General features: G+C 39.2%; 2 protein-coding genes across 10 annotated transcripts in view; one reads left to right on the forward strand and one right to left on the reverse strand.

Moving 5' to 3' along the window:
- Positions 1-11: 11 nt before the first annotated feature.
- The window catches only part of Fdl (fused lobes), a 30,750-nt gene continuing 6,877 nt past the window's right edge, over positions 12-23,884 (reverse strand). For 2 of the 6 annotated variants that reach the window (XM_076764652.1, XM_076764651.1), the window contains exons 2-8: positions 18,923-19,060; positions 9,679-9,822; positions 9,213-9,311; positions 5,709-5,971; positions 4,541-5,152; positions 3,075-3,804; positions 12-2,813 (exon numbers count right to left, since the gene is read on the reverse strand). In XM_076764652.1, coding sequence (XP_076620767.1) covers positions 2,666-2,813; positions 3,075-3,804; positions 4,541-5,152; positions 5,709-5,971; positions 9,213-9,311; positions 9,679-9,822; positions 18,923-19,005 — 2,079 coding nt within the window. In that variant the 5' untranslated portion in view covers positions 19,006-19,060 and the 3' untranslated portion in view covers positions 12-2,665. Of the gene's footprint in view, positions 2,814-3,074; positions 3,805-4,540; positions 5,153-5,708; positions 5,972-9,212; positions 9,312-9,678; positions 9,823-11,268; positions 11,743-18,922; positions 19,061-23,884 lie in introns of those variants that run through there. The other 4 variants (XM_076764655.1, XM_076764654.1, XM_076764650.1 and 1 more) reach the window with 3 other exon arrangements.
- S-cup (spermiogenesis-related protein stanley-cup) lies at positions 13,334-22,152 on the forward strand. 4 transcript variants are annotated; one of them, XM_076764659.1, is made up of 5 exons: positions 13,334-13,623; positions 17,021-17,195; positions 17,854-18,045; positions 19,828-19,984; positions 21,801-22,152. In XM_076764659.1, the coding sequence occupies exons 2-5, from the start codon at positions 17,164-17,166 to the stop codon at positions 22,143-22,145; spliced, it is 726 nt and encodes a 241-aa protein (XP_076620774.1). In that variant the 5' UTR covers positions 13,334-13,623; positions 17,021-17,163; the 3' UTR covers positions 22,146-22,152. The 4 variants fall into 4 exon arrangements, with proteins under 4 accessions (XP_076620774.1, XP_076620773.1, XP_076620775.1 ...); XM_076764658.1 differs by lacking the exon at positions 13,334-13,623 and adding an exon at positions 13,661-14,174; XM_076764660.1 differs by lacking the exon at positions 13,334-13,623 and having other exon boundaries at positions 16,958-17,195.

Below are 23,884 nucleotides of genomic sequence, written 5' to 3' on the forward strand. Positions count from 1 at the left end.
CTTAGACAGTGTTTGTATTCAAAATTCGTTTTATGTTAAACACACCAACCACGCTTTACAACAGATTGTTCCTCGTGGATCGATTCGAGAAATCATCCGCACGCAGTTGAAGTCAGCGCGTTTTTTTGGCAGTCGTAATTGTACCAGTTTTTCGTACAAAATTCCGTCTCTTTTTCATACTTGATTCGCACGATCGAAACGCGATAAACACTGAGTATGACACAACGAATGCATCGGATGATTTTGCGCCACGGATCCAACAGGTCGAGCTTAAAAATCACTTCATTTGTTACAGCCATCGATGTCGGTAAATGTCAGTAAGTACAAGACGATTCGTCGTTTCTCTCGCAAATCTTCGGCTCCCGTTTGATCATTTAGCTACGTGTTATCTCTCGTTTCTGAGCGCCATTTTGCTCCCTACCGTCGAAGTGATTGCGTATTTACAAATCTTCTTAACTTTTGTCGCGATAGGCCATGCGGTATTCTGAAAAGCAAAGGGATAACAGTTCGTGAATGTTTCTCGATTCCAAGATGAACGTTTCCCCTGCTCGAAAACCTAATTGTAAAAGATACCAAGCGTGACTCCAGTTGGTCGATCGACGCTCGATTTTACTGATCCGCGACAATGGCTCTCGGACCTATAAATGCTCTAACTGTATTTTCTGACAATTACAAGCAGAAATGAGAGCGAAAATGCCGCACAAAGTACCTTAAAATTTTCTCATAAAACTTTTGCACCCATTGGTAATATACAAGGTGTTTTATTAACGATGGAACCTGCTTCAACAATGGATTCGCTACTGATAAACGATAAAAATCATATGTGTTATATTTTTGTTATTATTAAGATTTTTTCAACGGAGCCTGTTCTATATTATTTTTAAGAGATCAAACCACCATTTTTGAAGCTGGTTCCGTTAATAATGAAGCACACAGTATATCGTTTCCTTTGTTTTAATGGATATGAGTCTTCGAAGAATCATCGATTCGCTATTGTGAACTGCCTATTACGAACGACATTGCTCTTTTTTGAATTTTTTATGAATTCTACACATAAAATCTAAATCTGGCAGTTTAAACAGAAAAGCTTATGCATGTGGCGTCACTTTCTAGTTTCGGTGTCGTTTGATGAAATGGGTCGTTTGTTCCCTGGTAAAAGAAATGTGTACCAGCAGAATCAAGACGAAGATTTATGCTCTTTTGTTTAATGTCTCTGCAGTTTCATTTGTTTACCGTTTATATAGTGTCTTACCTGACGTCACAACTCTGAGTATCTTTCTTATTTTTTGTTAAACAAATCATCCATCATAGACTACGCTATATTTGTAAACATTACTCTTGATTGAGATTCAGGGTTACGATTCTCCATCGTTAAAATCGATTGTAAATTACGCGTATTTTTTACTTTAAAATGTCTTTTCACACAGATACAACGTTAAAATTGAATGATACAAAATAAAAACGAATGATCATAGTTAAATCACATTATTACGACTTTTATTGAGCATCTTTGTGTTCTAGCATTTCCAAATCTGTATTTAAGCATAAACATCGAAGGTCCAAATATTTTTTGATACCGAATAATATGAATAATGCGTTAAAAAGGAATTCAACAATTCTTAATATGAATTTAAGTTTGTTCATAAGAAATCATCTTCCTTCTTCAGTCTGAATGAGGAGACATTCAGAGTGGTGTCGTTAGGCGTTGCAACCACTGTATAGATACAGAACGCATTAAATTTTTGTCCTAAATATCGAACCTGCAAGGGACTGATGAAATTCTCGGTGTCCATTTCCGAGATAATAGGAACGCGCGCGGTGTTTACATTTCAATCGTAACAACAACGATGCAGCATCACGCGCCACGAGTAGATTACAATTGGAAAGGCACTTCGAACGAAAAGTATGGCATCGAGCTACAACAAGGCGTTTACGCGAGACTCGCGCTCGCAAATCCTCGAATTGACGTTAATTTACCATAGTGTTTTGTCATGGATCGTACGTACAATCAGGAAGTATCGACTAGTCCGCGTCCTTTTCCATGAAAAAGAATAGAAAAAAAGGAGAAAAAAAAATGATGACTGTATTGTGCCTGTGGTTCTTGGCAAACCAGAGAAACGCTCGAAAAGTTCCTTCCGTTCTTTCTTCGTTAAGTAAATCTCCACTAAACTAGATCTCCTTCTAACCCAAACCTTCGTTTCACGCACCAAACGCGAGTTTTCAAGCAATTTAGTCTAACGACTGATTGGATCAATTGCTCTTTCGTGTCTTGACCACTTTTCTCACGAGTATTCCTCGTTTCACCACGTCTCTAGGTCGTCTTACGTTTCCCACGTAATCAACGTTTTGTGGATCGACGTTGTAGCGTTGATAGCCCTACCGGTACATGAACGATTACTTGTTACTCGGAGTTACAGAAACGTTATCGGAGAACTACCGATCTTGGGTGGCTCTGTCGCGTCATGCTCGTCACGATCACAACATACGACGAGCTTGTTTCGTTAGGATCGTTACAGAGTTGCACAGAGTCGATGGTTGATCGTGCCAAATGATCCGAGGATGACAGACGGAATCGCTTTTTGCAACGTGTTCCCCCTACGCGACTGTTGCACTCACGTATACGATTCCAGTTGAATTCAGCGATCAGTTTCGGGCTAACGAACGGTCAGAGACATTTCCCGGGATTCTGAGAACACCATTGGGGCCACATCGCCTCCGTTTTCAGTCCCCGGCTCGTGAGAAGTTCCATGTGAACTGCTAGCCTGGTATACACGTTTTCGTCGGTGGAGTAACCATTGGTTGGCATGTCGCTCCTACACAGAACAAAGATAACATTGCAGTTTAGTTGCCGTTACTATGAAACGATATGTTTATATTCTATACTTTGAAAAGTGTACATTTTTTTTCTCAAAGAATATATAAAAAATTGAAGCCTAGACTAGAGTACACCCTTAAGCCCTTTTCCATAGAAAAGTACGTTCGTTCCAATCCTAGCATCCTTTTGTGAGAGTGAGAATATGATTGAAATCAGATTCGACTGCAGTCTTATGCTTAAAATTTCAAGCTCCATTTACCATAATCTTTCGGCGAGAGCTGATGCCCTAGGCCATAGTCGAGGTCCTAGAGACGCGTCGCCGGTTTGCTCGCTCCAGATCGCCGCTTCTCCGCCAAGAACTAAATTCAAATACTGCTGAGGATAATCCCTCCAGGGACGATGATTGTAGACAGTCTGCCAGGTACGGTACTCGCCGCAGGCGGCTTCCCCGGTTTCTCTCCATCTGCCGAACCCGCAATCCAAGTACCAAGCATCTACGTGCGACAGGATCACCCTGAAACCGTCCTCGAGAAGATCCGGTGTTTCCGGCCAATTGCTTCCACCCCAGGACTGAATAACGTGAATCTTCGGATCGAAGTACATCGTTATGTAAGGCCTCTTGGTCAATGGCGAACTCCAGAGGATCACGGCCTTCGGTGTCTCGTCGCGATTGGCCTTGACCAGCCTCTGCAGCATCTTGGTCTCGAACTCGGCCCACATGGCGTGATGGTCGGTCATGTTCTGCGCCTGCATCGCGGCTGTTATGTTCCCGTACTGAGCCCAGCAGTCGAGGTTCACCTCGTCGCCGCCAAGGTGCACGATATCGCGGATCTCGGTCAGGTCCAACAGCTCTCTGTACAGCCCCTCCAATATTCTGTAGGTGTGTTCGTTGATGGGATTCAACTGTCCGCAATTCGGCTCGCCGCAATACGACGACCATGGCTGCTGATCAACGCAGAGTGCTAGATCCCCGTATCCGTACTCCGTCCCTGAACGAGACGAATTATTGCATGAAGCATTACAGGCGATTCCAAGCGCGTTTTTGAACGACTATCGAGGTCACGATGAAGATAAGTGTATTATACAGCGTGTCCCACGCAACTGGGGAAAGCTACGATATAGGCGATTAAAACGACTACTTTTTTTGATAGATTATTGCACAGTATTATAAATATTAAATAGTAAACAATTTGTACTTGATCTTAGAATCACTCGTGTAAACGATAAAGTGTTTCAGACATTGAACATTATATATCCAGTAAAGAATTTTTTTCTCGAAAGTACGTAGGATTTCGGGGGTATGTCTATTCACCAAAATTGATTAAAATTAGATCCCTTAACCGAAAATAATTTTTTCAAAATGATTTGAAATTTTAGGGTTTTAAGAGATATAATAGATCCTTTCGAGATCAAACAAATGCTGCCTAAAATATATCACCTCTAAAGAAGAGAATTCGTCAGATTGCCTGTTTTAAGTACGTTGTCCAACACAGCCGTACCTGTGTCGATGCTAAATTAACTTATTCAGGAACTATAGACTGCATAATCAATATAGTCAAAAGCAGATTGACGATGGAGCGCACAAAGGTTTTATTGGACGATTGCTACGATCAAAGAACGTTACAGATCACTTTGATCTCGGCCTAGCAGTCAAAGGTTAACGCTTCTGTTTCCGTCTTTTTTTTTATTTTTAACCGTGACTTCAAGTAAAGGTGCTCAACTCACCCCATTGCCATCCGGCGCCAGCGTGCGCAGGAGAATCGATCTCCACGAGCACCCTGATACCCCGGATTCTCGCGTAATCCGCGAGATCCTTGACGTCGTCGGGTGTGTAGATCTGATCTCCGCTATAGGCGCCCCATCTGGCCATTTCGGGGAACTGGGCCGAATCGAAGGGAAAACTTTGCGAGTCCGTGAGGTGCCAGTGGAATGTGTTCAGCTTCGAAGCAGCCATACCATCGATCACGCGTTTAAGTTGTTCGATGGGGAAAAACTGCCTGCCGGTATCGACGAGCAACCCTCTATAAGGAAACACTGGCTTGTCTTCCACGGAAGCGCGAGATAGCACCCTCAAAGCACCCTCTCGGCCAGCGGTTTCGTCCCACCAGATCATCTGCCCGAGCGTTTCCAAACCGTGTCTCGCGCCGAAGTAACTTTTCGCGTTTATTCGTCCTTCTAACATTTTCCCTTTGGCTATCAGCTCCAGAGTGTACGATTCATCCGTCTCCAGACTTGGCCCAACGGGTCGGTCATTTCCAGCGCTAATGTATATCACGAAACTGTCCACTCCGGACCTGCTCTTCGCGTTCGGTACTTTTACCAAACTCCTGACGTTCCCTGCAACGAATAGATCGTGTCACGTTTTACAGAAATGGCTTTTCTTGTCATCGACGTATCGCAATCTTTGGTCGAAACATTGTAATTTACTTTTATCTCAAGAATAAACGTTTCATTTCAACCCCTTTCATAGTAATAATCCTTCTTATAAAACTGAATGAGAAAGTACTAAGTAAAGTGTAAGTTTGGTATAAAATGTAGATTTAGGTCTCCGTTATATCTAGTCTCTAAGTTAAGTGTAGGATCATAGTCGATGTATTATAGATGAGATTTATATCTGAGTTAGAAATTAGGTTTGGATTAGATTCGTGACCTAGGTATAAGTAAATTCTTTCAACAATTCGTGTCATGAATGTGACAGACTTTTAAAGTGTTAAACGACATGCTAGTCCTTGAAAACCAATAGTGTCAAATTTAATAATAGTTTGCAATTCATATACATTTTTTAACATTTTCCTTTAAAAAATAAATCTTAAGACGAATTTTAAGCTTGTAGCAGTAAACGTGTCAATGGATTTTATTAAAACGAGGCTTCTTATCACTGTTTGATTCTCACCGATGAAGATGTCCTTAGCGTGCTCCAACAGGTTCTTCGTTTCCTGATCGGCTGTGTTGACGGTGACGATCTCTATCTGTTGATGATGTATGATGACGCTTTCTTCGCCTAGGAGGACGCTGCCGGTGGGTCTGGGCCAAAGCAGTCGACTATTTCCACCGCACAGGGCGATGCAACTTGCCAAAGATGTCCGCGAGGATCTCACTGCTCTCCTCTCGCATCGTCCAGCTACGCACGCCCACGACCACGGGCTCTGAAACGTCCTGCGATCCGCCAAGAAAATATAAATATTTCCCGATCCCCAACCGACGCTCTGCATCGCCAGTAATCGGTAATCTTACGGAAACGTGCCACGCGTGCACCGAGTTCACCGCGACGATAAAGGGTACTATAGTCGGATTAAACTCAATTTGTCGCCCAAGGCCATTTCCTCCACTTCGAACCACGTCAGACGCTAACGTAAATGTCCCAGTGGTTGGACGATTAACACTTTCGATGACGCCTCCCACTCTGAACTTTTCGTTCATGGCATTTGTTATTCTTTTGTTACTAATCGATTAAGATTACTATATTCTTTCGATTTTCTCGTGTTTTCAAAATTTTGGTCGTTCCATTTTACGAGAGTTCATTATTTTATAAATTCTATAATTACTGTTTAGGCAAGCGGAATTTATCTGATAGGGGCAAACGAAAGTATAACAGAGTAATATAAAAATATTAAATTATCAAATCCTTTTCCTTTCGTTGATCTTATCTGTGCAGCTACGACGATAATTGATTGAAATAAGACAGGAGCTTAAAAAGACAAATTGATTTTGATCCGACTATAGTTCTTCACTTTTCTATATAGTATCGACGAGCCGAGAAAATCGAAATGAGGATGAATATAAAAATACAGGTAGTTTGTATATTATTGTTTGCCAATTAATACTGTCTTACTGTATCAATTTTGAGAATGTTTCTGAGATCTGTCGCACGTTCGAATTCGAAATAAGTAACGGGTACTAACCTCAAGAACCCGGACTCTGATCCTTGATTCGAGTCTCAAGAACATCGATGTTCTCTTTGATCTTCTTTTCATCTAATATTTTCATTTCTTTGACGTCACGTTTCGGTGATTTACAGCGAAAATTTAGTAACATACGCGAGGAAGAGATATAGAGGATGACATACAAAAGCTGTGCACAAAACGTAATAAAAATATATACATAATGAACATACGTGGCGAATTGAATGTAAGTTATTGGTGTACTTAAAAGGAAGCGCGCGCTAAAAAGGATGTAGAGCTAATATACTGAATGCTTGATGAAGAAAGAATACATTGAGTGACTATAGAATAATCTGTTGCCAGACTATATTATATATTGCAAGAAGAAAGGTGAAAAAATTAGAAAGACCAGAAAAGAATCCTTTGGAAAATTACAATCCGATTGATATACCAAAGACGTTAATTATGAATGAAGCACTACATCTACCGTTCTAATTTTAACGACAGCTTACTTTCTATTCGGCAAGGAATATCGACGTTTGATGGAGCTTTAATATAAACGTCGACTGCGAAGACCAGATACACAAGTTTAGACGGATGAAACGATTGAAATAGTTCTCGGAAGATGGGAAATAGAACGAGAACGCAGAAGAGAATCAAACTGATAGTGGCTTGTAGGAAACAACGAGAAACACACGCTATTGCTGAACAGATAAAATCAGGCTAATAAATATTCATGCGACGCATCAGTTATTCTCAATTAACGCTCTACAATATCAGAGTGAACGATCCTAGATTTGCAAGTACTAATAGCAGCCTCGTTACACTCTAGCAATATTCAATAAATTCTAAGTCATTTCCCGGGTTTAAAAGTCGCTCGTTAGGCTCGTCGTGTTTCGTTAATTATACATATAATCACAGCAGAGTCGCGATTCCTTGAAATATTATATCTCGAATAGATACAGGCTGAGGTAACTTATCGAGCGAGTTTCAGGCGTGACTTTTGCTCGACAAACGGAGAAATTAAAAATTATAAACATCGATACTCGATCAAACGAATCTCTGTGGAATTTCTGATTGAGACATTTTTTGGAGGTCCAATCTTCTTAGTCATTTGGGGACGACGAGACACTTCGACGATTTCTCATCGTATTGGCTTTGATTTGCCGGATGTTAATGGCATACACGCTGCTCTTGAGCACCCCACTATCAAGGGAGCGTCCATCGTAAATGTTATATCGGACTCAAGCTTGGAAATACCCTGCCCTCATTTGCAGGGAATCATTGGACAAATTGGGTCTAACCTTACGGGAAGCGACTCATTTAGTCAGTCCTGCACGTCGCTGGAACGTCTAGCAGGAACCACGAGGAGGTAAATCCCGTGCAGGTTGCCAAAGACGAAGCCATTTGCCGTTAAACTCCACGGCAACACCGTAATCGAGATCAATAGCAGTTGAAAGGAGAAGAAAATCGGAGAAATACAATTTCAATCTCCACCACCAACAAATAGGGTAGTCAAAATATTATAATTCTTATTTTATTTAAACGCAAAGGTCCCAATAGTGCCCGTACATATTCACGAACGAAACGTACACAGGTAGATTAATCTAAAAGAAGTTTGACGACTTCCGAATTACGACAAATTAACCTGGAAGGATTCTAATCAGGTACAGTGTGCATTCGCAGTAATGCATACGCGATTTATAGAATCAGATAATACCCATGAGCTGGTGCAACGCTATGGACAGAAAGACCGTGCGAATCTAATTGGTCTCGAGGGATCATAAAAGTTGGTTAAGCCCAGAAAGTGGAAACACTTTGTATCGTCACTAATTATTTTATAAAGAAAAACCAAGTCCACGATAGCTCTCACAGTGCATACCAAAGGGTGCACACGGTCTCAACGTAATGGTATTACAATCATGATCTAAAAAAGACACGATACCATGGCTGGTAGCGTGTAAATTTTAATTTTGCAATTAACGCAGAAATTCTGATGCTCAGCGGCCATCTACACTTGTACGTCCTGAACAATCTAAATTTATGTGCATCTAACGCACTGAATATCCACCATCCAACTGTTAATTCGACTCGACTAAAAGTCAGATCTATCTAAATCGCTAGACGTTAGTATATTCGACCAATAAATCAGAGATCATCGCGCAACGTTCAGACAACGACGGTACTGTGGCCTATCGTGAGCGGGCTACTATTTAGCATAAATCATGCCTTGTTCATTCGCTGTCGTCGATCGACTAACGTTCGATCGAAAACCAAGGCCAGATTGCTCGAGAAAGACAGAGAAGGAGTGAACATGCAGAGGATCCATGGATCAAGCAGACGTCGAACTGGGCTCTAGTCGAGTTCAAAAGCGAATGCGAGATATCTTCCTTCCAGGGGAAAGAAATCGCGGATTGAGAGGGTGGGGGGGGGGGGGGGCGATTGTGTGCGGAAATTTCAGGGACAAAGAAAGCTTTAGCAAGTATGGGTTCGCCCCTCGGCGAGGGAGACGTTACCTAGGCTCTTCCAGATACTCGTAGAGCCGTTCCTCCGGTCTCTTCGTGCTTTCATTACCGACCAGGAAAGTAACCAAGCCTCGTTGCAACTCCTTCAGTCTTTGATGCGCACCGAGTCATCGGAAGTGCGAGGTAATTAACAAAAAATGAAAAAGAAAAACAGAAAGATGCGGTAACAAAAGTGTCAATATGTGTGTAAATAAATAAGTGATCGCGAGTTAAACGCGAGAATCGGGATGGGGAGGGTGTAATAATGGAGCGAGAACGACTGAACTGATATGAGTAATGAACCGTCTCACGCACGTGATCGTTGGAATATCGAACCACGCGTTCCTTCGATCGATTCTTCACGATCGTGACTCGATTAAACGCCGACGATAACGCGAAGGAGTGGAGGTTTAATAGGCGACAACAAGATAGATTATCGACTCATATGGCTCCACGCGAATGATAATGATGCACTCACCGTCGGGATGAGAACGGCTGAAGCGAAACAAGAGGTGGAGCGTGTGCGTACATGGCGATAAGCAGGACCCCAGTCATCAGGACTAGGAAGAGGAGAATCTTCCTCATCCATCCGCTGGGCACGCTACCCACCATCCTGGCGAGTCTGAAACAATAGAATATATTTTCAATATTAATTAAATGAAATTAAACATCAGTGCGTTTGTAATTTCCTTATAACTTCTATCTTTATTCGTAACTCTCGATGGCTCCTTTTCAAACTAACCCTTGTGTTGGCGATCGAACTTTTAAACAGAACGACTTAAACGATTCGTGCAAGAAAATTGTATGGAACTACAACGAAGAGCAAAATTGAATCGATAAAAGAGTTTCTTTGAAAACTAAAAATTTTTCAAGGTTTGTGATAACGCTATACTTAAACAGATACACTTTATCGCTTGATAACAAGTATTATATTGCACAAATTTATAAGCAATCGTTTATTGAAACGATTTTTATTCGTAATTTTTATTTAGAATTCCACTCCTGTCTCAAAAGCTGCTCTCTTGAACTTCAAAACGAAGCTTAAAACGTTTAATCACCAGCGCCTGTTGTACGTTCTTGCGTAGAAATTTATTTTGGTCGTTAGAATCTGTATATTCGAATGAAATTTGATAAAGCACTCGTGCTAATTGATTTGTCTCTTCATGGTTACCTTGTATATGTTTATAACAATTAGGAATAGTTTATAAACCATGTTGTTAGGATCCCTAGAAAGCTCTAAGTATGAGGTGTATCTATGCTCTGATTATTGATGGGCAGTAAAGTAGAACACTTTATATTATTCAGTACTTAGTTACAGTAATTTCGAGATAACAAAATGAACTTTTTAATAGTGGCTGATACTTCTGTAAAGTATCTTAAAAATAAAAATTCTGTACTGATCAGTAAATATTAATAGCGAATAATAAACAGTATGTTCGAAGAAGGAATTTTTTATAACTAAAGTGAATTTGCTTAAGGAGGGTATTCTAATATACAGGGTCAAAACGTCGAAATCAATAAAAACGTTCAAACTATTATTAAAAACTTGGCTGCACTTCAAAAACGTGTTTAAAAATTGTTTGCAACGAAAGAGTTCCAATATTCGTAAAATTTTAAATAACACTATTGTAATATTTCTATTTTTCACTATACTACATAAACAAACGTCGGAAATATTTCGTGTTAAGAGCAGAAAAACTTATTTGAATTAAAAATTAATTCAAATAATGAATTTTCTCCAATATTTAGACGAATAAAATTCACAAAATATATATTATCCCTACCAAAAAAGGGCATAAATTTTCTACGACTACCATTTTCCAAGCACCATTCGTGAGTGTCAAGAACGAAGCCATCCTACTGCAAATCCTCGTAAATCTGCTTACGTTCAAAACAGGATAGACTTAATGCGGATTTGAACTTTATCTTGTGCTAAGCATTAAACAGTATTAACAAGCTGACAACATACCACGAATATGACAAATTTATTTAACCCTAATGCTCGGTGGTCGCGAGCAACGATAAAATAAAAAATATCACAAGAGAAAAATTGTTTTGTGGGTGTTACCTTTCGACATAGTTGAAGAGAAAGGCGTCGAATTGGATGGTATTACTCGATCGAGGTGGAAACAGGTAACCATGTCTCGAACCTACAGGCATCGACCACAGACGAGAGGCGACCTGTTCCGTAGTTTGGCTCTGACCAACCAAGACTAACTCGCCTCTGCTACTATTGCGTATCGAAAGACTGAAGTTTTCGTGTTAACGAACAACCGTCGGCCGCGAATCGATTGGGACAACCTATACGATAAATTGACTCGAAGGACAAGCGGAAGTTTCGCGGTAATTTTATGCAGACACGATCGTCGCGACGCATAGCGTTTCGTTAGGGTAAAAAGGGATGAAAATTTCAACGGAAAAAGTGCATGGCGCCTCGTCGAATATTTTAAACAAATTAAATGTGTTTATAAAATCGAATATCTCGAGTCGAGTATCCCTAGAAGCTCGAAAAGCATTCGAGTAATTCGACTTTGTTTATTCGTTTCAACGAAACTATACGTAAACAAATGAAAACGCGAAATGTAGTTAATATAACAGATATTTAGGACCAATTGCGATCACTATTGACTAAACGATCAAGAGAGATGAATAATGTATGATCATAAAGCATGTTACATGAAAAATGGGAATACGTATCGATCACTGTGTTGGGGTATAATTTTACAGTATTAAGAGCTATTCTGCTATCTGATTTACAATTCTATAACGTGAATATACAACTGATAAAAAACACGATGCATAACATTCGTTTAATTATTCCTTCAATTTAGTTACGTAATATATTAATAAAAGAATTTGGTTGCTTGAAAAATACAAGTCAGAACAATTGCTAAAATGCTAAATTTATTTTCGTTCTTTTAATGTACTAATAAAGCACACATTTAGTGAACTTATTTACTAATAATACATTCGAGAAAAGGGATGAAAACACTACAATTTACATGCTACATTTTAATAAAGTTTTTATCCTTAATTTGTTCAACTTTGGATAGCAATTATTTCTTGTACAAATTTCAGTCAACTCGTAAATATTTAGAAGGGGTTGCGAATCTCGACGATTTTTTCTCGTTGTATTATTTTTATTTTTAAACGACCATCTAGCCAAAAAACGCGAATTATTTCCGTAACCACCGTATTGCACGACACGCCTTAAGGGGTCGCGAGACCTAATTGTACGAAAGCATCGTACCCCACCGTGAGTCACGTAACGCGTGTCTCACGAGCTCCGCCATGTATCGCGATAACAAGCCGTCTGCCTCAAACAAAAAGCTTTTCTAAATTTCTTATTTGAAAATGTTCGCGTGGCCACTATTACCATTAACTACCGGAAAAAGTTTGCGTGGTTTTCTACCCGAATTGAGTTCAAAGCGATCTTCTATTATTTATAGGAATGAAAAGTTTTCTATCTATAGTACGAACCTCTATTTTTACGACAAACGTAGAAATAAGCATTTAAAAAAAAACAATCGTTACATCAAAATAGACTTTTACATAAGTGATAAGTAATTTTGAGAATTGATTTTGTTAATTTCTTAGTGGCATAAAACATAAAATGACAGTTGTCAAAAGACTACCTCCAAATTTCATTTGTGTCTCATTGTTTAGACGAACCCATTCGCAAGAAAGGCACGCAAGAAAATTGGGAAAATGGATTATTTTCACAAATAAAAATGACTTTGAACACACTGTGTGACATCAACAAAATTGTCTATTATCTCGTGAGGTATGTAATTATCAAATGAAACGAATGTGCCATTTGCAAAGTGGAAGGCGGGAGATTTGAATCGTGAAAAAGTCTCCTACGTTTACAACCTGATATTATGTTTTAACAAAAGCTTTTCCCCTGTTCGTGTGCTCACGTACGGTTGTGGCAGTGTTTGAGAAAGGCAAAATTTCTAGAATTTGTTTGCAGAAAAGCGAGTGTGGCAACCTTAGTCACGGCAGAATGGTCTAGTCCAACCCTTTCAGCCAGGGTAGTTGCACCTTGGCCCTGTTCGTCCCGCTTCGTCCTAGTTCCACGTCAGTCGTCGGCGTCCTCCCGCCTCGTCCTGCCGCGCGAGGCGTCGCGACGCTTCGCGGCGTGCGCCGCTGGTAATGTCGCGTCGACTGGAATCGCGTGGCGTAGCCAGGCAACGCGCATAATATGACCGGCCGTAATAGTTTCAAACGAAACGGTTGCGGGAGCGGATCGGGGAATTTGAGGATTTTCGCGTCGCTATTAGATCCCTTCCGTGGAAGCTACGCGATTTTCCGGGCCGATTTTTCCGTCGCCGCGATCGAACGATCGACGGAAAAACGAATGGAGCCTCGCGATACCAGTGGAACGTAGAAAAAAAAAAGAAAGAAAATCGTGGAAACGCTCGTACGTATGCACTCACCGCCCGCCCACTATAAATAATGCTGCATTTTCATTTGCATCGTGACACGGTTCGAAAAACGTACTTCGTTCGTGAAACGTGAAACGCGTAATATACCCGGTAATTACGAAAGTGCCCTATGTCGATGATCTTTAATATAGTTTCCATTTCATATTAGTATAATGTAGATCGATGCAGGATAAGCAACGAATTCGATTTCGTCGGATTTTTTCTATTTAAATCTATGTTGCGTCGAGATTTGTGTATCTGTTAAGGCTCGTCCGCAATCATCGCGATCAGAATTCTAACGGGTGATCTAAACGAGAAGGTCCGAGAGTTTAGAGGTGTATTGTTAAGAAATGAATCAAAGTGTTCTGATAAACAATCTTAATTGGGCACAGAAATACTTTCCGCGTTTCGAAATCCGCGGTAAGGCTAATCGACTACTGCAATTAACAATTTCCGGGAAACGTCTGAAGCCATTTTTACAGCGTTGGAAGCACGTTGATTGTTCGAAATTACTAATTGAGAGAAGTTGTTTGGTCTTTTCTTTGCTGTAAGTATGTAAGGTAACATGGCAGAGCGTTTGTATGCTTGTTATTATTGAATATATTTTTATATATTATCCTTTGGATCACCTTGTACAATATGAATGACACGAAAGAAGATACTGAGTATCAAGGATGAAAGGAATACTATACAGTTATAAATAATTAGGGAATCACCTACTCACGTGACCTCGTCGCTCAATAAAATGTCCAATACTTTCCAAACTTCAGCAAACTGTACATAAGTTAAACATTCGGCTAACAATTACTGTACTAAATATATAGGTATTTTTGACACTGATATTTGATTCGTCCTTTTGAATTGTCCAAACATCGTATCCTCTAATTGCGTACTAAATATCTTGTTCGTACAGATTGTTAGAGTTCAGAATACTAACTGCACCGAAGTAATTATTTTAAACAATGTGCTTAAGTGAAGTCAATTACGTCGTGATTATATTGATAGAAACCGACATGGGAAATATCTTCGATTGTTCGGAGTGGAAACAAAAAAGATATAAACAATCAAGGATTAAAAATTACGAAGGAAATATTTGCGTGTGCACGAACATTGTATATTTAACATTGATAACGATGGGTTGCCAACTTCCATAACATTTGCTATCAGGTTAAAAGTTTCGTCGATTGAGTAGGCTCGGCACAAATCGATCGTGTACTCGCGAAGGCCGAAACAAATGGCGCAAGAACTATAGAGGAGCGCTTTTCGCTTAATCATCTACCATGCACACCACGAACGCAATAGTTTTTCTACCTTTTCGATAAATATTTTCAAAGTTTATCCATATTTTGTAAACCTGAAATTTTTAACACAACGAGTTGCCTATAATTTTTACATTCTCGTACGTTTTTTGAATTCAGAGTCAATTTCCAGGTATATTTATTCGAGATGGTTTTCTATTTTATGAACGAAAATGCAAAACTTGTTAGAATAAAAAAGGGAATTTATTTACTAGAAAAACGTAAATCGATTTGACTAGACAAGCGCTAAGTTTTTATTTTAAAATCAATATTTATGAAACAATGAATTATTAAGAATGAATTGAAGTATTTTTGATACTGATATATTGTTATTGTACAAATCTGATGCTATCTCGTGTCATGCAAATTATTGATTTTTCATGCGACTTGTACTGGACTAATTACATAAAAAGTTAGAAATACATGCACGTCAGAATAATTAAATTTAAAATATTACTCCAATTAGAATTGCAAGGATTAAAAGATTACGTATACAATTATGTATGCACAAACAATTTTCTATTTCGCAATCTTTCGACTATGAGGGAATGAACGAACACTATGGGAATTGGAATGCAATACTCTAGTAGTATTTTAGGGTTAAATATATTTCAGGAAATATTAGAAAATGAATGTTGCGTACAGAAAATATTAGAAAGTAAATATACTTTGCTGTAAATATTAGAAAACAGGCATTTTCGATTAAAACCATTAGAAAATGATTACTTACGTAATAAATATTTCAAAGTAGCGGAGTGCGCTCGAAAAGGGATATCGTATACAGAAAATACTACGAAATTCAGAAAGCAATGAAAAGCTAATAATGAATGAAATCCTGATAACATTGTTCAGTTGCTATTTTAATACCATGTCAAGGAGTTAGTAATGTATGCTAGGATTCAAGATCGTTTCCCACTGAAGACATGAGAATGAAACTAGAACGTACAGCGTATTTTAATATCCATGAAATTCTTTGCATTCATCCGAAGCCTCCATTCACTTTGCGCCAATAGAAATTTCTTCTGTCGCACGGTGTACGCGTCTGTATCAGTTTTCCTCGAGTCAGCTACATTCATTCGCGTTGCATATTATGTCTACTTTATTCCAACGATTCTCCAATGAATTTCAATTTCCAATTTCTTTCTTAATTTGTATTAAATAGCATCCTCTGGAATTACACGGAGAAAATTAGTTTTCTAAAAATATAGAAGACCCGTTTGTTTCGCGACGTTTTAAACGCGTTGGCTTCGTTAATGTTTCGAAATGCTAGTTGACAGGCGACCTGCTGAAAACGCGTATTCCCGTTATCGAAATCAATTCGCATGCAACTCGTTATTTGTGGCAAATGACAGTCATTATATTCAATCTAGGAGAATTCGTGTCACGGAAAACGAACATCGCGCTCAAATCCCCCTAGAATTTTAATAATGCATTAACGGTATATTTATTACAGACAATACTGTTGTATTTGACTTTAAAATATTCATTAAACTGCGAGGGGTTAGGTTGTAAAACAGTCTTGATCGTGGAAACTTGTTTCTCACACTTCTTGATTTGATGCAATTCTTGTACGTAATCTCTTTTTTTTAACATAAAACAACAGTGAGCATTCATTATGCATTCACTCGTTCATTAACTGTACGAGAAATATAAATTTGAATAATAATCGTGCGACTTTAACACTAGAACTATCGACAATTATGATGCATTTATTTGTACCAAAGAAATTACGATAAGTACTCGAGGAAATGTACAATACAATGGAAATAAATGTTTATTCATTCTCTTATCGGAAACTACGGTAAATTTTTATTAGAAATTACGAAAATTTTGACCACTTCAAGTAGTTCTAGTGAGTAGATCCAGAATTCTCATTTGTTTAACGGAGTCAAACATTTCTGAAACTTTGTATCGTTGAATTTCGCGATGATCAAATTATGAGAATGCGTTGGTTATTTTTAAACGAAACAGGCATTAAGAGGGAATGTTCTTTCTCTGTCTTTTTGCTCGAATATCAGAAAGAAATGCTGAGTAATAGCGTCGAGGACACGAGAACAGGGATCAAAGGCTAAAAACGAAAATTAAAATTCTGCAGGTAGAGGCATGCGACCGAAACGAGCATTTCGATCGTGGAAACCCTGGGGGATTGAAGGTCGAATAATTCCATGCAAATTCACTGAGGAGGCGTCCAGGATAGCACCAATATAGAACACGGTGTGCTTCTTGCAACGTTTGAAAATGTCCCCTGACTCGCATCTACGGAACAAGAGGTAAGGGGTGACTTCGCACGAGCTTTAAGGTTGAATTCCCTGTAAAGGACGTGATCGATAAACTACGAGTCGTCTAGAAAAGGTCCCCGATGCTATTTTTCCGAGTCGTCCCCAATGCTCTACGAACACTTCGACATTAACGCGAGAATTGCAGTCTTCAAAACTTCAGATCCTCATTAAGGCTCAGGATTATTCGAATAATTAGTTACTTGAATATTTTATAAATATCAAAATATTAGAAATAAGCTCCCAATACTTAAATGCATGGATATCCTTATTGGAATATTATTATTTAAATAAGGAAGTATCTATTTGCACAATTTAAACAATGCAGGTACTGGTTAGGTAATTAGATATTCGAGCATGTTATAGAGGACGTGAAAGAATGATTTCATGGCCACTGTCTATGGTTTAGAATTTCGTCCTGTATAATATACTTTGAAATCATCGAGATCTGTCTATGCATGTCTCTTTTATATGTAAAAATATAGTCACTTGAACTCGACGTGTGATCTTAAGTCACGCCCCGGTAGGATTAGGGTCGAAAAGGTTTAGAAGCTCTAACTTGGAGCATAGTGGTTAACTGTAGATACGTCAAGTGAATGGAACCGAGTAACTTCCGGACGATCACTGAGCATGCTGAAAATGAAAATTGCAGGACTACGTTCCGGAAGACGCTGCCGGTGCTGGCTGCGGTTGAGGTCGGTTCTTCGAACAAACGGAACGCAACGAACGAGGACGTGGCCATTTTGCCAGGATATAATGTCACAACGACAGCAAGCGGCGCGGCTAGTAAGACGAACCACTTTGATACGGATTTACATGGGAATGTTAACATTCTTCTCGGTGGGTGAGTAACCACAATTCGTATCCGCAAGAGTTGGAGAAATTTCATTTTCGAGTACGGAATGAAAACGTTTGGTTTGTAAACTAGGATTTATCTGGACGTTAATAGATTCTAATTTGCAAACGAATTTATAAAAGTTTATTTTCAATTTGAATGCTCACGACGTGGTGAGTCCGTTCGAAACCGATTCTAACTGTAAAAGATTAAGAGTCTTTCTGTATTTGCTGCACAGGAAGAGACATCAAACGCGATGTTTCTTTCCTTAATTACATTCCATGGAATTTCCTTACAGACCTTTCGGGCGAAGTAAAGAAAAGATAATATCCGGTAAGATGTTTAGCCTTCTTTCCGTACCATAGACCGTGTTTACAGAGTAAAGATCAGTGCCTCTCAAACTCGATTAGTATAAGAGGCTGGTTTGAAGCAGCAGATCTTTTGAAACTTCCCTAACTTGCCGCGCCTTGAATGTAAAAGAATAATATAAAGATGCTTCCGGTGCAAGTAACGCAACGTAGATCGAAATTGCGTTAAGAAACAAGAGAATATAACAACAAAGAAACATATTGCATGAAAAATCATTATATAAAAGAATTTGCAGACTCTTTAGATAAATTTGGAAAATTAAAAATTCTGCAACAACGATTCATCGAGCTAAGAGATTTTAAATCGAATCATTCTCTGAGATTTGAGATCTTTGGTGACATTTGTAAACACAAAAAGACCGAATAGAATGGGAAGCGAGCCCGTCACCGCAATAATCACAGGAATAACTGTATTACGGTGATTAACCGTAATCACTTAATGCACACAAAGTCGCAAACAACGACTACTGATCGTTGGTTTGCCCGTTTCCGCGTTAATCTCGAAGCGCAAGAATTACCTGGACAAACTATAAATCCGTCGGCACATTCTTTCCTTTCCGCGAAATTCCCTGAGGCCACACCATCTTTTTGAACTCCACATTTCGTAAGGGAGCGCTCAACGAACAGGATGATACGTTTCCGCAAACGGTACGATACTGAAAACAACGTTTAAAAAGAAAGTCAAATTTAAACGCTCGAAACCGCACACTTCTTTGAATACAAGCCTCAAATTCTTCATTTCTTTTCAACGCAGTCGAAGTCACTTTGTTTTTTCAAATTATACATTTCATTTTGAAAGGTTCTACAAACAGGATTATATTATTCTCGCCAAAGTGTCGGGAAAAATGTTTAATCAAAAAAGAAATTTTATCCCATCGTTTAAAAATGCACAGTTTGTAACAGAAAGTTCAACATGTAGAATACTATTTGTCCCCCAAAAACAATACAATATTGCAAACTGTATTAAAAAAATATTTGATATATAGTTTCAACATTGCACGTTCCTAATGATTCGACTGCGTTTTCCCCCGGGAACAAGCCATACAAATTTTTTCTCTCGACAGTCTCGAAGTCGTTGCAGTCGATTAGAATGCACATTTTTTAGCGAGGAAGGTTTCGAAGAATAGAACATTTTTTTTTATCAGAGCATATAAAATTGTTTCACTTTTCCACGAGCGTCAGTTGAAAGAGCGTTAAGTAGAACCGGTAAATAACGGTGAACTTTTCAATTTACTATGACTTACTCTGCACACGTAGTAAAAGTAGCGCGTATCACGTTTTATAGCTTGATAATACTGCAGACTGAGTCTTAATACATATTATGTAGAACGTCTTGGGACGTGGTTGTCGCGCGCTAAATATACGCCTGGTCGACGTTCTCTCACTTATGCTCTACATCTCTGTGGTGAACTCTGTTTTTCAGAGCGATGCTCAGCGGCGTGATTATGGTTGTGGCCCTTATGTGTTATTGCTGTCACAAGAGCATACGAAAGAACCGACCGCAAGAGTATCCACAGTACTGGAGAACAGAACCGGACGTCCACAGTCTCGAGGTTTTCACTACAGAAGCACACACAGCTGTGAGTGATTTTTATTAACGAACGACAATTTACGCATCGTAGCCACTAATCGTTCACTCTTCATTTTTTTTCCTCCGCTCGAAACGCAGTGATTTTCAACGAGACGACGATCGACTAACGATAAGTACACAGAACGCAGAAAGTACTGACTGCACAAGACGCTACACCCCCACTACAAATTACGAAACAACACTATATAGAAACTCGCCTTCTTGAAAGAGTGTCTGCGTGGATTTTAAATTCCCATTTTTCAAATATAACGGCGGACGACGAATAGTATGGAGGCGATATGGTGGGGGCAGCTCCGCCCAATGACCTTCAACGGCCAATATTTTCTGCCACTAACTATACTTTCTAGGGATCGGGGCTATTCGAACAATGGAACTTTCTTTTCGAGTATTTATCAGGTGAACGAAGTGAACAAAGTTTTAAATGTTAAAATTCATTGGTAACTACTTAGGACCAACTATCCTTTTCTTTAAATCCAGAAAAATAAACACGATTGATACACGTTTAGTATAAATCACGCGAAACCTGTTTGGTAACAGTTCATCCGACAGATATCAATTTCTCTGGTTCGTCGCGTATTAAATGCAAAATATTCACAGCGTACGAATCCAACAACACACGACAAAACTGGCTGGCCTTATGTGCACAACAGCGCTATCAGTTGCGGTGAAATCGTTTGCGGTTTCAGGTAAAATTAGTAAGACCCGCGATTGGAGAGCCTCCTTTCACACATTGCGCGGGCTTGGCATATTTCTTACCGATCGAAGAGGCGTTCCAGTTTCTTCTAAGGATATCTGTAGACTAGCACGTGGCCATATGTTCGAGAAAACTTCGGCATTTAACGTCTTAGTTAAATATTTATTTGAAACTATTATCGTTTTACAAAGTCTGTAGGATTAAATGACTAAGTGTTTTATCAAATTATCAAAGTCTAAACCATCAACATCCGAACAATCGATCTGAGTAATCAGTATGTAGGTATTGAACCTTCGGACGATCAATATCTCAGTGATAAATATAAAAATATTCAATGTCTATCACTTATGCACTCGTGTATCAGCAGTGGTGCGTTATACTATAAACAGCAAAGAGTTATTTTAGTATTTTATTTGAGGAACTTAGTCATTATTTATTTGAAATTATCTGTTCTAGATACAGAATCAATATGGAAGCGTATTCTATCGGAAGAAAATGTGTTGCAATGAAAGTTAAGGCGATCCACAGTAATTTTGTTGCACGATCCACGTATCAGAGTAATTGTTTATTTTTCGGTTAACAGATAAGAGTGGGTAAATGTTGCGTAGCCGGTTCTTGAAATAACAACTTGAACCTGTTTCGAGAAATTATTTCAAATGTTCTTTTTATAAAATTCACCTGTAATTGATAGCAGATACAGAAAACCTGTAGATTTCTTCATTTTGTATTTCCAAGTTCCAACAATGTTATTCCTTTCAATTTTTAACAAATATTTTCAATGGGCTAGATTGCAATTTCGTACTCTTCTAATACTCCCTTTTAATAGCTCGACTTAAGGCATACAATTCACTACAGTAAACTGTTTTTGTTTTGTTGTCCGAATAACACGAGAGTAAAATAATAATACAAAATTAAAATGACCATCATTAGATAGAAACTCATAATAGTGCTTCTAATATAGGCCATTTCTTCTGTTTCTAAACAGAGTTTCCAAATTCTATACTGCGTCCCCAAGAAGGTATAACGCGCCACTGTGCATCAACTATTTACTGCACCCAACCACGACTAAAAGTGCCCTTTAATCTCGCCAGTGACGTTCTTCTGCCCCTAGTGCTGCGAAAGACAATCAGCCACGGAAGGAAACCAAGAGGAGGGCACGTACGGGGCTCCTTCGTGTCCAGTGAGCCCTAGCTCGGGACCCGGTCCACCCCCAACCTACGACAGTTTGATATTCGATCCTCGGAGTTTACCCGCCAGCATAGAGAAAAAGTCGGAGGGTCCTGACACGCCCAGAACCATCATTCCTTCCATGGTGTCCACGTTTCTTGGGCTGACGACATCGCCGGTGAGATCCGCGGAATGCAACGAGCCCGTCGAGCAAGAAACGTCCGCGATCGACGAAGGTTTGCCGTCTTACGAGGCAGCCTTAAAATTAGACGCCAACGGTTACGTGTAACCGACGAACTGCCACGCCTAGCTTTTAATCAGGGAAGCGGAGGATTTTACGATTCTTCGAATCGATTACCGTCGATTCCCTTTGGTGGTCGCGCTCGACGCGTTTCTTATGCTCGATCGAGCGACTAAAACGATGAACGAACGCCGAGGGAATCGAAACTAAGTTGGGATTGGTTTTGATTCTTAGTTTCGGTTCTCGAGAGAAGTTACGTTGCTCGATCGACGCTGCTACTCCGTCGATACTGTTTCGAAAAGTCTTTCAATCGCTGCGTTGCTCGAAAAGATTGGAGGATCATCTTTACGGAGTAGAAATCGATTTTTAGAAACGGAAGAAAATTGTACTCGATATACTAGCGTTTTGAAGCTTTCTATCGAACGTCTATGATCAAATTATATCGAGCATCGTTGTGTCGAGCGGATAAAAATTTATGAGTATTTCGTTTGAGAAAGAACGAGCTCGTTTGCGATCGATCGGCTGAACGCTACTGTAAATGGACGTTTAAACCTGTTATAAAGACACTGAAATAGTTCGAGATGATTTTCAACGATTGAAACTAAGTGAAACTACGGTCTCCGGATGCTATGACAAACTTTACGGTGAACTAGTTTAAACTGCTTAAATAGCCGGACTCGGACAGCTTCTCGAGCCACAATTTTGCATTGCAAATGTCTATCGAGTGTTTTTTTAATAATCGACGAGAACAATGTTGTCGACAGAACTTTTTAATGGATCAGAAAAGTGTCCTTCAACGATCCACGAATAAGTACCGAAACCGAATATTTTAAACGCGTAATTCGTGTTCCCTCGTGAATTTGCTATTATTGAGCATTTTCGTTTGCACGGTAATGTAAATTTGTGTAAATAAAGAGTCATAATTAGCGACTTTGACGACGCGATTTCTTCTTATTAATTTTTACACCCCGCCGAGACAAATCCCCGGCGTCATCTTTTACCATCTATAAGGTTCTTTGATCGAAGCCACGGATAAAAATCAGAGATCTTAACCTTCGACGCGCGAAGGCCATTTCAGCGGTCCTCGATTACGTCGTTGATCAGCTTAAAGAGATCACTTTGGGGAGGCTTGAATCGCAGCTTCATTTAGAGACCTTTGTAAAACTAATCGAATGTCGCAAATTCGACTACTGGTAGCGTAATGGCTGCAATTATTTCACGCGAACGTTTACGACCTTTAAAACTACGCGGGAGAAAAATATTATTCCGCTGAAACAAATCTATAGTGATTACAGAAATCGTTCCTATTAATTTGAACTGATGGAAAGAAAAATTCAGTTTAAAAATGGATAGCTAAACCATCGATAACAAAATGAAACATTTATTTATTTAAAACGAATTACAACTGTTCAAAGAGACTTTACTTGCAAAATAGAACACGATTGAAATAGTCCAGCGTGTTTCAATTCACTGTATCTTCTAAAAATCGAGAGCCTAATAAATGTAACTAACATTTGATTTTTTTCAAAGTAACATATTAAAATGAGCTTGACAATTGGAATCTGCTTGCAATCACGGTTCTCGTTTGAAGTTTGACATCCGAGTTCAGCAATATTACAGACAAGGCTTATCAATAAGCTTAAGTAGCTCGTTATAATTAAAGTAACGAGCGTGTTAACTGCCGTTTTAATGCCGTTAATTGCACATTCTCCAGCCAATTTGGAATTTTTTCATTCTTTTGCGATAACTTCTCGCTATCTGTACATTTAAAGAAACGACGAACAATC

This window comes from Colletes latitarsis, chromosome 5 (genome assembly GCF_051014445.1).
Source record: "Colletes latitarsis isolate SP2378_abdomen chromosome 5, iyColLati1, whole genome shotgun sequence".
In the NCBI taxonomy this organism is placed as follows: domain Eukaryota; kingdom Metazoa; phylum Arthropoda; class Insecta; order Hymenoptera; family Colletidae; genus Colletes; species Colletes latitarsis.